Source organism: Urocitellus parryii, chromosome 16, assembly GCF_045843805.1.
Source record: "Urocitellus parryii isolate mUroPar1 chromosome 16, mUroPar1.hap1, whole genome shotgun sequence".
Lineage (NCBI taxonomy): Eukaryota > Metazoa > Chordata > Mammalia > Rodentia > Sciuridae > Urocitellus > Urocitellus parryii.
The window spans coordinates 19,854,904-19,868,785 of NC_135546.1; the positions used below are offsets into that span (position 1 = coordinate 19,854,904).

The following is a 13,882-nucleotide window of genomic DNA, read 5'->3' on the forward strand; positions in this document are numbered from 1 at the left end:
CAGAACAATCTGCCCTCTGAGAATCTGCCTTCAGAAAACCCCCGACGTATTAAAACGGAGGTCTACAGACGACATGTCCCCGGTGACGCCGCCACAGCAGTGACAATGACCGAGGCTGGGAGTCGCAGGGGCGGGGACCTTCAGGCCCTGGGGCACCGCACAAACCCATTTCACAGATGAGGACCCGAGGCTCAGTGAGGCCCAGTGTCGGGTGCCATCCTGTGGGGCGCCCTCCCTGGAGACCCCCGGCGTGAGGCAGTAAGACAAAATGTTCACAGGGACATTCACTGAAAGGGACGAGGACATCACCCCGGAGGGTCCAGCCACCCAGCCACCCAGAAGAGGTCTCTGCAAAGCAAGGCCAGAGGAAGGGGGAGGCTCCTTCCATTTCTCTAACACGGACAGAGGAGAGACGGGGATGAAGGGACGTCACTTCCCATGTCACATAGGAATGCACGACCAGGGACACCCCCCAGCAGGTCCACCCCCAGGACTGGAAAGTGACACCTGCGTGTGCACCCGATTGCCACAGAGAGCTGGAAGAAAAAATGAGAAAAGAAAAAAAAATGTTCCTGAATGAGCATCACGGTTGCTTTCAGGTTTTAAAGCAAGAGTTTGTGGTTGCTTTTCTTTTTTCCCCCAAACTACCTGAAACATCTCATTTGGAGACAGATGCTAGGGCCAGGCCCTGACCCCCCTGTGGGAGGTCATGCCCCTGCGGCCAAAAGCTACCCCAAGACTCAGTTCAGACCAAACTGGGACTTTTGGATTTCCTGTTGGGCTTGGCTAGACAATAGGGAGAACTGTCAGAGGCAGAGGATGGAGGGCTAACAGCGTGGGCTCTAGGGCTCGACAGCTGTGTGACTTCAGGTCTCTGTTTCTTTGTTTCTAAAATGGAAATTTCACTCATTAGTTCTATGGCCCATGCCTGTCATTCCAGTGGCTCAGGAGGCTGAGGCAGGAGGATCGCAAGGTGGAGGCCAGCCTCAGCCACTTAGCGAGATCCTGTCTCTAAGTAAGATATAAAAAGGGCTGGGGACGGGGCTCAGGGTTAAGTGTCCCTGGTTCAATCCCCAGTATAAAAAAAAAAGGAGGGGGGGTGGGTGGGCCACAGGTCAGTGCCTCCCGCTGGCCCTGGAGGGACATCGAGGCTCAGGAAGCCTCCTGTGAGTGGTTGTGGTTGGGAGTGACATGTTCTGGACTCGGATCCCAGCCCTGCTGCTCACTGGGGACGCTCCGGGTGCCTCTCTGAGCCTCGGTCTCCTCATCTGGAGAGTGGGCCGACCTGCTGGGGGGCTGCGGGGGCCAGGCGGGTCTGCGGAATCGTCCACCTTGTGAGGACGTGAGGCTCTTCTCTGCCTGGGGACAGGCCCCTCCCTGCAGGGCGCAAAGCGAAGTCCCTCTGCATTGTCACCTGAGTGAGTCTCCCTGAGCCCTCGGAGTTGTGCTCAGTGACGGAGAAGCTCATTCTAGGCCACCAACGTGGGCACGTGGGGTCCCCTGGGGACAGCTGGACACACTGTGTGTCCCCTGTGGCTCAAGGAGGGCCCACGCCAGCCTCCCAGGTGGCTGCTCCAGGAGCCCTAGGGCCTGGCAGAGCCGGCCACACCCCAGCGGGTCCTCGCCTGGCGGAGCTGTGGCCCATTGTCCCAGAGGAGCAGGTGACGCAGAGCGACTGCAGGGGACCTTCAGCTTCTGCCCTGATTGTCTCCAGGGGCTGGTCACTAAGGTGTTCCCCAGCGCATTGCGGCTACTGGAGGGACGTCCCACCCACCCCTCGGGCTGCTGGCCAAGGTGACCCCGAGGCTGGGCCACTGAGCTTTTTCCTGGTCCCAGGGACTGAACCCAGGGGTGCTGACCCCTGAGCCCCGTCCCCAGCCCTTTTTCTATTTTATTTAGAGACAGGGTCTCGCTGAGTGGCTCGGGGCCTTGCCAAGCTGCTGAGGCTGGCCTCCACCTTGCGATCCTCCTGCCTCAGCCTCCTGAGACGCTGGGATTGTAACCTGTGGGCCCTCCCCAGGGCTTTCTGACACTAAGGACCTTTCAGGCGTGAGGCTCGTCTGACCACTTCATGGGCCCGATGCCCAGGACTCCTCAGCCTTGACTGTGCTCTGGGGCAGGAGGCAGGGGCTGATGGGGAGGGAGGGCGCCAGACTCAGCCCCACTCCAGACGTGGAGCCGCAGGACAGACGGAGCCTCCTCTCTCCACCAGCAAAACTCCCTGGTGTTCAGGACGACACTCCAGGGGCTCCTGTCCTCTCAGGCCTGGCAAAGGGTGGGGACTTTGAAGGCAGCTGTTGTATACACATGGGGCTTTTAACCTGGAGGTCTGAACTGGCGATCCTCCTGCCTCAGCCTCTCGAGCTGCTGGGATTGCGGGTATGTGCCATGGTGCCTGGCCAGTTTGTTTTTAATTGGGAGGTTTTATATAAAAACCAAATAAGATAGAACTGAGGCCAGACATGGTGGCACATACATGTCATTCCAGTGGTTAGGGAGGCTGAGGCAGGAGGATTAAAAATTGGAGGCCAGCTTCAGCCACTTAGCGAGGCCCTAAGCAACTCAGGGAGACCCTGTCTCTAAATAAAATAGAAAAACGGCTGGGGACAGGGTTCAGGGGTGAAGCACCCCTGGGTTCCATCCCTGGTACCCCTCCAAAAATAAAAAAAAAAACCAATAAACCGAGGATGAGGCTGGAGGACAGACTCCGTTTCTCCTCCATCCTGGCCTCCACCATACCTGCTCAGCCTCCCAGGCATCTGGCCTCCCAACCCAAAGAAGAGGCCACTGACAGGAAACCCCAAGGGCCCTTTGCCTGTCCCCAGCCTGCCCTGCTGAGCCAGCGCTAGGGCCACCGGTGCCAGAGCCTCTCCTGGCTCCTCCCAGTCCAGAGGCCGCAGCTGCAGCACCTGGACTCCGCGCCCCACTTTCCAGCCTGCGGCTCCCCCGCCCTCCCTCCCTCCGTCACCTGGCACCGGGTGGCTCCGGCTTCCTGAGGATTCTTTCCCAATTAAGGCGCCTCCAACCAGGTCAGAAGGAGGATGGGGCTGGGGGTGGAGGCTGGGGCTGGGGGTGGAGGCTGGTGGCAGGAGGAATCCAGAGTGATATTAACAAAGAGCTCGGGGCCACCCAAGGCCACACGCTGCAGGGGCAGCTGCCTGGGAGGAATGTGCGCTCCAGAGCTGTCCCCGCGCGCCCCGTCCCCACCCCAGCTCCCAGGGAGGTGCGGAGGGGTCTCAGGCAGAGAGCCACCCACCCTCATGGGAACAGCTCTGTCCCCAGCTCCCACCCAAGCCCACAGAGGCCCAGGGCTGGGAGCCAGGGGTGACCGTGGAATGCATCCACCTGCTCCGTGTCTGTGGCTGTCCCTGTCTGGGAGCTGGATCTCACTGTTGCTGGGACGGCCTTGAGCTTCAGGGTGTGAGTGGTCCCCTGGCCTCAGTGGGGACAACAGGCAGACCCAGCACATCCGGGCTTTTGTTCTCTATTTTTAACATTGAATAACATAAATTTCACTTGGGGGGATAAAACACTGGGTGGCCCACGCTTGTCACCCCAGCAGCTCAGGAGGCTGGGGCAGGAGGACCACAAGTTGGAGGCCAGCCTCAGCCACTCAGCGAGATCCTGTGTCTCAATAAAAAGACAAAAAGGGCTGGGGACAGGGCTCAGGGGTTAGCGCCCAGGGGTTCCATCTTTGGTACCAAAAATCAAAACAAAGGACCAGGGGGCTCACTGGACATTCAGGTGAAGGGCCCTTTGGTCCCTCCCATGCCATCGAGAGCTGTGGTGCCACCCCCTGCAGCCGTGGCCACCAGGGCTCTCCTGCCTCAAACAACCCCCAGCCCTCAACACACCGAGCCCACTGTCCCCTCTGGACCCATGAGCTGGCTCCGCTGTCCACAGAACGTCCTTTCCCAGGCGGTCCCCGCGGCTCCGCCCTCCGCGCGGCTCCGCCCTCCGCGCGGCTCCGCCCTCCGCGCGGCTCCGCCCTCCGCGCGGCTCCGCCCTCCGCGCGGCTCCGCCCTCCGCGCGGCTCCGCCCTCCGCGCGGCTCCGCCCTCCGCGCGGCTCCGCCCTCCGCGCGGCTCCGCCCTCCGCGCGGCTCCGCCCTCCGCGCGGCTCCGCCCTCCGCGCGGCTCCGCCCTCCGCGCGGCTCCGCCCTCCGCGCGGCTCCGCCCTCCGCGCGGCTCCGCCCTCCGCGCGGCTCCGCCCTCCCCGCGGCTCCGCCCTCCCCGCGGCTCCGCCCTCCCCGCGGCGCTATGGAGCCAACCTGGTGCCCTTCACAGGTGGCTGGATAAGGAAACACAGTGGAATATTACGCAGCCTTAAAGAAGACTGAAATGATGGCATTTGCAGGTGAACGGATGGAGCTGGAGACGATCATGCTACACGAAATCACCCAATCCCCCAAAACCAAAGCCAAATGTCCTCTCTGATGTGCACCTAAGGGTGGCGGGGGCATAGCAGTTCACTGGATTAGGCAGAGAGGAAGGGAGGGGAGGGGACAGGGAGAGACAGGGGAATGGATGGACGTCCCTTTCCCATGTTCACAGAGGAAAACAAGACTAGGGACACCCTACAGCAGGTCCAGCCACAGGAGTGGGACGTCACACCCCGTATGTGTGTGACATCTCAGAATGCACACCATGGTCCCAAATAAATAAGAAAAAGTTATTTTTTAAAAAAAAAGCAGTACAGAGAAGCGGCCAAGGTCGGGTGGAGTGGGATCCTGACTTTGACCTTGACCTTGACTTGTTCAGACCACGCCCCACTCAGCCACGCCCCTATAGGGAAGCGGCCAAGGTTGGATGAAGTGGGAACTTGACCTCTGACCTCAACCTTGACCTTGTCTAGACCACGCCCAACTTGGCCAAGGTCGGGTAGAGTGGGAACTTGACCTCTGACCTCGACCTTGTTCAGACCACCCTGACCCCTGGCCCCTCCCAGGCCCCTCCAGGGCGTCCCAGCCTCCGGCTCTGCCCCCCCCAGGGTCGGGAAGCTGAGCCCCCCCCCCCGCCCCCCTGGTGGCCCCCTGTGCCCTGGGCACTCACCCGGGACGTGGACCTTGAACTTGCCGCTCTGGCCGAAGGCGCTGTCGATGACGCCCTGCTCCCCGGTGGACAGCTGGACCCGGAGCCCCACGAAGAGCTGGATGTTGGTCTCCTTCTTGAACAGGGAGCGGCCGATCACGCTGTAGTCGTCCATCACCTGTCCCCCAGCGCCCCGAGAGAGGGGTCAGGGCGGCCCCAGGCAGCGGCCCTGAGGAGCTGAGCCCACCTACAGGTCGCGACACCCACCCAAGTAGGGCAGAAACCCCAGCTGGGGGCTACGGCGTCCCTGTCACGGTCACTCCCTTGACATGAGCACGCGGTGGGCAGGGACCAACACTGCAGTGCCCAGGGCAACAGCTGAGGACAGCAGGTATGGCTCGATCAAGGTGTCCAGGGCCACCTGACTTCCTGCTGTGCTCTCCCCCAGAGCCTGTCCCCACCTTGGGGACCAGAGGTTGACTCCCGTCCCCAGACCTGTTCTGGGTTTTATTGAGAGACAGGGTCTCACTGAGTGGCTCAGGGCCTTGCTAAGTTACTGAGGCTGGCCTCCACCTTGCGATCCTCCTGCCTCAGCCTCCCCAGCTGCTGGGAGGACAGGCGTGCCCTATGGCACCCGGCTCCCCAACCTTTAAAAAATTTCTTATTTTCTTCTTCCTCGTGCCTTTATTGTGTGCCACAGGTTTACAACATCATGGGTCCACTTTGACATGTTCATGAGCGCACAGAACACAGGCTCCATTCCCACTCCCGGTGGCCTCTGGGCTGCTGAATCTTTAGAGAAGCCCCCTGGGGTCTGGGGACTCGGCAGGTGTCACACAGCCAGGGAGTGTGGCAACACCACGTTCTCTTTTTTCTGTCCCAGGGATTGAGCCCAGGGATGCTGACCCCTGAGCCCCGTCCCCAGCCCTTTTTATGTTTTGAGACAGGGCCTCGCTAAGTGGCTGAGGCTGGCCTCCAACTTGTGATCCTCCTGCCTCAGCCTCCTGAGCTGCTGGGATGGCAGGTGTGTGTCCCGGTGCCTGGTGCAATACTTCGTTCTAATTCAGGCTGAGAGGAGGGGACCTCTTCTGTGGCTTAGGTCACAGCGATGCCTGTCTTGCCCAGAGTGGCTTTCTCTGTCTTTGGACTCCCTTGAGCTGGGAGGAGGAGGAGGAAGAGGAAGATGAGGAAGAGGAGGAGGAGGAAGAGGAAGATGAGGAGGAGGAGGAAGAGGAAGATGAGGAGGAGGAGGAAGAGGAAGATGAGGAGGAGGAGGAGGAGGAAGAGGAAGATGAGGAGGAGGAGGAGGAGGACCTGGTGCTGAGAAGACAGGGCTTAGAAGCTCTTAAGAGGTCCTCTCTGAACCTCAGTCTCTTCCTCTGAAAAAGGTTGTCGTTCAAAACAGGGCCTGAGGTCGGCCAGAACACCAGGACCTGGTGACAGCACGGCCACCCAGGGGACAGCAAGCAGGAGGCGGAGACAACGAGGGATCACCCCAAATTCCAGCCTCCCCCAGCTCCCGCGGCAGTGGCCAGCTGGAGGCCGCCCTGTTGGAATCGGTCACTGTGACGTGACACCGGGCGGGCGGGGGCTCCTGGGCAGGCTGCTCGTGGGGAACAATGACCGGCTCTGGCCAGCACAGTCACAAGAGCTCCGATGGGGACCTCCGCTGTCTGCCCGGGTGCTCTGCTGTCCCTTCCCCTGGAGGCTGGAGGCTGGGCTCCCGGGAGCGGTCGCTGGCTGTGCTCGGGGTCTGGCTCACACGCCAGGAGCGTCCCCAGGAGCGCGATGATGTCGTGACGTGGGTGGCGCCCGGGGCTCGGTCCCCAGGAGGCCCAGAGAGGCAGGGCCTGGGGACCTGGACCAGGTGAGGGTCCTCTCTGGACCTCGGTTTCTTCCTCTGAGAAAGGCCGTCAGGGGATCAGGGCTGCGGAGGTCGGTGGGGACACCAAGACCTGGTGACAGAGTGGCCCCCGGGGGCAGGACCTCAGGAGAGGTGACGTGGAGAGCGAGGTCCCTCTGGGCAGATCTTCAAGGTGCCCAGCGTCCCCTGGTGCTGAACCAGGCAGGGGACGGCCACGTGCTCGGTGCCCTGTGCCCCGCGCTGCCCGCGGTTCTGGGGCTCGCTCCTCAGTTACCACTTGTCACCTACCACAGAGTCTCCTGGGGGACAGGGACCCGTTGTCCTCTGGAGCAGGGTGGCGGGGGGCGCCGGGGTCGAGGATGAGCCTGTGTAATGCGGTGACTCTTCCAGGTCACCTGGAAGCTCTATGGTGACGTTTGGTATCACCTACGGCCCTCCCAGGGCAGGGCCGAGGCCTGGTGGAAAACAGAGGCCTGGGGCAGCCCTAGCACGGGGCTGGCTTCTGGGTCCAGCTGCTGGGATCCTGGGCGAGCTGCTTCACCCCTCTGAACCTCAGTATCCTCTTCTGAACAATAAGTCATCCCAGTGACTCGGGAGGCTGAGGCAGGAGGATCGCAAGGTGGAGGCCAGCCTCAGCAATTTAGTGAGGCCCTGAGCCACTCAGCGAGACCCTGTCTCTAAATCCAAAATAGGACTGGGGACGGGGCTCAGGGGCCCCCGAGTTCAATTCCACCCGCTGCCCCTGCCCAGGGTGGGCAGGACCTCTGTCCACAGCGGGCCTCCGCGGCCAGCCTCCGCTCCCCACTCCGCCCTCCGCGTGGCCATCAGCAGGCCCCACAGAGGCACATCCCCCATCAGGGGCAGGTCAAGAGCCCGAGGGACAGTGGCCAGGCGGCTGGCCTTCCAGGGAGAAGGGGAGGTGACATCTCCCGAGCACCTGCTGGGCCAGTTGGGCCACCAACGCGTCTTAGAGGAGAAACCGGTTCTGGGGACAGTGGCCATCTTCTCCAGAGCCGGCTCTTCCCCCCGCCCAGTGGCCTGACCCCGGGTCCATGTGGGCGAAGCCATTTCCACAGGAGGCAGGTCCCCAGCTCGTGACCCGCTGGACGGCAGGACGGGCCACGGTGGCCCCGACCTTCCCGGGAAGGAGAGGCCGCTGTGACTTGTGCTTCAGGGGGACCTCGGCTTGCTCCAGGGACCTGGGAGGCCACCAACCTTCAGGCTGCTGGCCAGGAGCCCAGGGCCAGGGGCAGCAGGACAGGCCACGACGGGCCGACCCCTGGGGCTGGGTGCAGCTCAGGAGGAGGCCGGAGGCTGGCTCAGGAGGAGGCTGGAGGCCGGCCCAGCCAGGGGCAGCCAGGGGCAGGTTGCCTGGGGCCAGCGCCTGGGCACCCGGGCCAGGCCACCACCCGCCGAGCGGCCAGAGCCGGGAGCCAGGCGGCGGGGGACAGCGGCCTTCAAAGCCACCAGGGCTCTTGGTGGCGTCGGCGCGTCCACACTCGGCTGGGCCCCGCCGCGGGCTCCTGCCGCCCAGCCCTGGGGCCCTCCTGCGTGGCGCCAGCGAGAGGTGGCCGCGCCTGGCCTGACCCCGGGCGGGCGGGGACGACAGCCTGTTGTCCCCTCCCAGCCGGGAGCCCTGGTGTCTGGGCCTCGAGGAAAGTTCTAGAAAACAGTCCTGTGCGACCCACCGGTGATCAAGGTCCCTCCTGGGCGGGGACACTTCAGGGCCTTACATGGTGTCCCTGTCCCACCCCACCCCCACGGGGGAGGTCCCCATTTTTCTCATAAGGAAGCTGTGGTGGCCCGGCTGTCCCCGGCCCTGGCAGCCGCTCTGGCCGTGTTCCCAGAGCCCTGGCCACGGCTCAGCCGCGCGGGTCCTGTCCCCAGCTCCGTCTCCTGCCACACCCCCTGGTGCCCGCCACCCCCTGGGCCAGCCTCCCAGCCAGTGCCACCACAGCCAGGGGGACAGAGCCAAGGGACCAAGTGGGCAGGGGGAGGGTGGGTGTGCAGCCCAGCATGGCAGGCCACCTGCTGCCCCTCTCTGTCCCCCTCTTTGCCCGCTCCTGACAATCCTATGGAAAACAGAGGCCGGTGTGCACGCCTGTCATCCCAGTGGCTGTGGAGGCTGAGGCAGGAGGACGGCAAGGTGGAGGCCAGCCTCAGCCACAGAGCAGACCCTGACTCTAAATCAAACATTCAGGGCTGGGAGGTGGCTCTGTGGTCAGCGCCCCTGGGGCTCCCTCCCTGGGACCTCCCTGGCCGCAGACACCGTCAGGGCCCCATGGACCTGGCTGCCCTCCCCGAGGAGGCCCAGATTGGAGGCCGCGCTCACCCGCTCCACGAGGCCCTGCTTGTGCTTGAGCTTGTAGACCCTGAGGGCGGGCAGCGCGCTCTCCGCGTAGCCCTTGTCCTGGAGCCCGTGCAGCAGGCGACCGTGGAAGGCCAGGCGACACGAGTTGGCGTGGATGTCCACGTCCAGCCGGGAGCCGATGACCAGGCACAGGCGAGGGCAGGTGACCGGCCTCTCAAACTCCACCAGGGCCCACTGCTGCCGTGGACAGCGGCCCTCGGGGGCCTGGCCGGCCCTGTCGTCGGCCTGGTCGCCCTCGGTGGCCGGGTCCCTGCTCAGGTAGCGCTCCTGGAAGAGGTACTCCTGGGCCAGGTCGAAGGAGGCCGCCTGGGGCTCCCGGTCGAAGTGCTGAGGCTCGGGGCTGAAGAAGAGCAGGCGGCCCATGACCGTCTCGTGGCCCAGCGTGATGTGGAACTTGGCCTTGGTCAGCAGCGGGCCCCGGAAGTAGGGGATCTTCTCCACGGAGATGATGGCCGCGTGCAGGGGTGGGCAGCGACTCGGGGGCGCACACCAGCCCGCGCTCCAGCAGCTTGGGGTCGAACTGGGTGACACAGATGCCCAGGCGGTCCCCCTGCATGGCCGAGGTGACGGGCGTGTGGAACATCTGCATGGACTTGACCTTCTTCACCACCTGGCGGGGGCAGGGGCGAGAGGGGCGTGAGACCAGGAGGGCTGCGTGGGGGGACCCCGTCCCGACATCCATGATCCCAGAGGAGGCCGAGGCAGGAGGATCGCAAGGTGGAGGCCAGCCTCGACAACTTAGCGAGGCCCTCAGCAACTCAGCGAGACCCTGTCTCTAAATAAAATCTAAAAAGGGCTGGGACAGGGCTCAGGGGTGAAGCACCCCTGGGTTCCATCCCTGGCACCCCCAAAAAGTCACCATGACAAAGTGTCCATGTCACTTTGCACACAGCAGTTTCTCCGATGTAGACCCTGGGAGGGGACCCACTTGTGGTGGGCACGGTCTACTCTTCCTAGAGGCCACTGGTGGTTACTGGTGGCTCTCTGCAGAGGCTGGTCACACCTCCTCAGGGCCTCGCTAAGTGGCTGAGGCTGGCCTCCCACTTGCGATCCTCCTGCCTCAGCCTCCGGAGCCGCTTGGGAGGCCCAAGTTCTCCAGGAGCCTTCTTTCTGTGACCAAGGGACCGTCCAACAAGCATCACCGCACTCTGCACAGGGTCAGCCGTGCTGGGCACCCTCTGGGCTCAGCAGACGCCCGGGTGAAGAGGCCTGGTGTGTCGCAGCCTCCAGATGCTGGCGATAAGGCCGTAATGAGATTGGGCCTCTATGATCTATTTTTCATTCCATTAATCAGCCTGGAAGCCCCTGGCTGGGCCAAAGGCGAGGGCCAGGGCCTGGCAGGTTCCTCATTACTTAATAGAATGGAAATGGGAGGGAAAAGACACTAACGAGCTGATGGGGATCAGTGACTGGACTCCGGGAGGCCCAGGCTGGAGGCGGGGAGAAATGAGCTCTGAGAGCCCGTCTGGCCCGGCTCATCAGCCCTGGCCCATCTCCCTTAATAGGGTTTCAATTTAACCTCCCGGTCCCCCTCCTTGGAGCTGGGCCTACAGATAAGACCCTGGTGCATCTAATCGCATCTTGCACAAAAATGCAGACCCGGGCTCTGGGCCTCCAAGGAGGCCGCTTGGGGATGGGGGGTCCTGGGGGCTGCCGGGGAGCCCCCCCGCTGGGCCAGAGCCCAGGTTCCCTGGCAGGTCCCCCTGGGGCTGCAGTCAGACGGGGGTGAACCCCCCCCACACACAGACACGGATTTGGGAGGACTTTGAGTCATTTCCAGAGGTTCAATGACACTGTGACCAGCCCCGACCCCAGCACCTGGGGTGACTGCTCAGAGTCTGTCCCTGACACTTTCTCCTTGGCAACTGAAGCCTTGACATTGAGTTGAAGACCCATAACTCTATTTCCTTCCTTTGACTCCTCTGGAGTAATTACCTTCAGGGGTTCATTTTTTTGGGGGGGGTACCAGGGATTGAACCCAGGGCCCCTCCACCCCTGAGCCCCGTCCCCAGCCCTTTTTCTATTTTATTTAGAGACAGGGTCTCCCTGAGCTGCTGAGGGCCTGGCTAAGTGGCTGAGGCTGGCCTCCACCTTGCGATCCTCCTGCCTCAGCCTCCCAAGCTGCTGGAATGACAGGCTTGTGACACCTATGAATTCCTTATGTCCCCTTCATCCTCATACACAGTATACCCATGGCGTGTCCTTGAATAGCATATGTACTCCATCGTGTATACAGTGGTATCACGTTATTGCTTAATTCTCCTCTCTCTGACATCTGTTCGCATGTGTGTACGTATTTTTGACTTCCGTATAGTATTGTTTTCTATGAAGACTCCACCTGTCTTTTACCCATGTCCTTACTGATATGTATGAAGTTTGCTGATTTTTGCTATGAAAAATGTCACATGCTGATGTGGTGACGCACGCCTGTCATCCCAGCATCTTGGGAGGCTGAGGCAGGAGGATCGCAAGGTGGAGGCCAGCCTCAGCCACTTATAGCAAGGCCCTGAACCACTCAGGGAGACCCTGTCTCTAAATAAAATGTAAAAAGGGCTGGGGACAGGGCTCAGGGCTCAGGTGCCCCTGGTTCCATCCCTGGGACCCTCCTCCCCCATCCAAAAGTGGCCATGGCTCTCTCTACTGCTCCCTGCTCACAGCAAGGTGACACTGGGTGGGAGCCGTGTGCGTGGCACCTGTGGTCTCACTGGGTCTCCCCGATGGCTCTCTGCGGAGCCAAACAGGCCGCTGCCCACCCCGACCTGGCGCTGAGGGTCTGTCGGCTGCTGGACTGGGGTGGCCTTTTGTCTCCACGCGTGTCACCTGAGGCCCAGGGGCCAGTCCCTCCCAGGCGGGGTCTCTGGAGACTGAGGCCTCCCGAGTCCCCGCCGCTGCCCCTCCCGGCTCAGCTGTCCCCGGGCACCGGGCCAGCAGCCCCCCTCCCACCTGGCCCCTCCCCGCGCCCCCGAGACAGGCGTCATGTGGCCAGAGTGGAACGAGGGCTTGTCCTGCACAAAACTCCACCAGGCCCCAGACAAAGGGCCAATTGTCCCCTGGGAGGGAGCCACGGGGACCCGTTCTCAGAGATCCTCATGTAGATGCCAAAAAATGACACCCCCCTTCTAAGATCTGCTGCATGGAGTTCTGTCTGTCTTCCGTAAAAATGTCACCATGCTGGGCACGGTGGCACGCACTGGTCATCCCAGCCGCATAGGAGGCCGAGGCAGGAGGATCGCAAGGTGGAGGCCGGCCTCAGCCACTGAGCCAGGCCCTGAGCCACTCAGCGAGACCCTGTCTCTCAATAAGAGGCCCCACCCCCAGGGACTCGGGGAGGACTTGAACGTCCTGTTTTGGGCAGGGGCCTGTCACAGTGGGGCGGGTACTGCCCACAGACCTGCAGCTACTGCGGCCTCTCCTGGGCCCTGTACCCGGCCCCTCGGGGGCCCCAGACAGCCCGGGTGACCTGGCCGCGAGGCCACACCCCAGGTGGCCCCTCTTAGACCCCACAGGGCCCTGTGGGGGGCTGGTTTTCTGGGGTCTCCGGCGCCAGCCCCCATGATCCCCAGCCGGGTGGCTGCCACATGGTACCCCCTGGGAGGGAGGGAGGGAGGGAGGGGACCTGGCAGTGTCCCGGGAGGGCCCCTCCATGGCAACGTCACAAACAAACCCTGGCTGCCAACCTCCCAGCCGCTGCAACAATAGGAGGCCGTAAAAGTGACAGGAGCTGCCAGGGAGCTCTGCGTCCCCCCAGCCACCCTCTGCGATTTGTCCCCCATAAAACTCCAAACTGAACCACGCGACGTGGCTCCGTGGCCTCCTCACAGGGGCCTCCACTGTCTTAACGACCCTGGGCTTTTTGGGGGGTAAGGAATCTGTGGGGGTGACCAGAGAGCACTGTGTCCCCAGGGCTGGGCCCAGAGGGGCCTCTGGGACAGCGGGGACACGGCAGGACCCCACCTGGGCCCCCACAGGCTTGGCCAGGAAGCCACGGGGGTCTGGGCCTCCCAGGAACAGAGAGGCCCCCGCACCCAGGTCCCCACTCAGCGCAGGACCCTCGACTGGCCTCCCGCTGGGCCACCAGCTCCCAGTGACGTCAGCAAGGCCCCCTGAAGCCTCTGGCCGGGGTCTCGGTGCTGGGGAGGCCGGGGCAGGAGGACCGTCAGTGGAGGTCGGGAAGACGGGGGTTGGCTCAGGGGCGCAGAACGCCGATCCCTCCAGGGCACGTCCCCTCCTCTAACCTGTTGCCAAGGTCACCCGCCCGGGAGCTGCTGTTAATGACGTCCCCCCGGGCCTCCCTCCTGCCTGGACCCCGATCACTGCACCCTCTGGTCACTAGGCAGGATGGCAGCAGCGGGCAGGAGAAGGAGGACCCCCAGATCTACAGAGGGGCAGGACAGCCCCTCCAGGGGACCAGCTCTGGACCCCCGTCTCTGGGGAGGGGTCTCCTCTCTGTTCTTTTGTTTGGTCCCAGGGATTGAACCCAGGGTCCTCAACCCCTGAGCCCCGTCCCCAGCCCTTTTTCTATTTTATTTAGAGACAGGGTCTCGCTGAGTGGCTCAGGGCCTTGCTAAGTGGCTGAGGCTGGCCTCCACCTTGCGATCCTCCTGCCTCGGCCTCCCGA

At 62.9% G+C, this 13,882-nt stretch overlaps 1 protein-coding gene across 1 annotated transcript in view; it reads right to left on the reverse strand.

Annotated features, from left to right (window-relative positions):
* Nucleotides 1-13,882, reverse strand: part of Eefsec (eukaryotic elongation factor, selenocysteine-tRNA specific) — a 106,667-nt gene that overhangs the window by 11,819 nt on the left and 80,966 nt on the right. Inside the window, 3 exon segments of the mRNA XM_026410916.2 lie at nucleotides 5,051-5,207; nucleotides 9,226-9,726; nucleotides 9,728-9,874. Of these exon segments, the coding sequence (XP_026266701.2) occupies nucleotides 5,051-5,207; nucleotides 9,226-9,726; nucleotides 9,728-9,874 (805 nt within the window).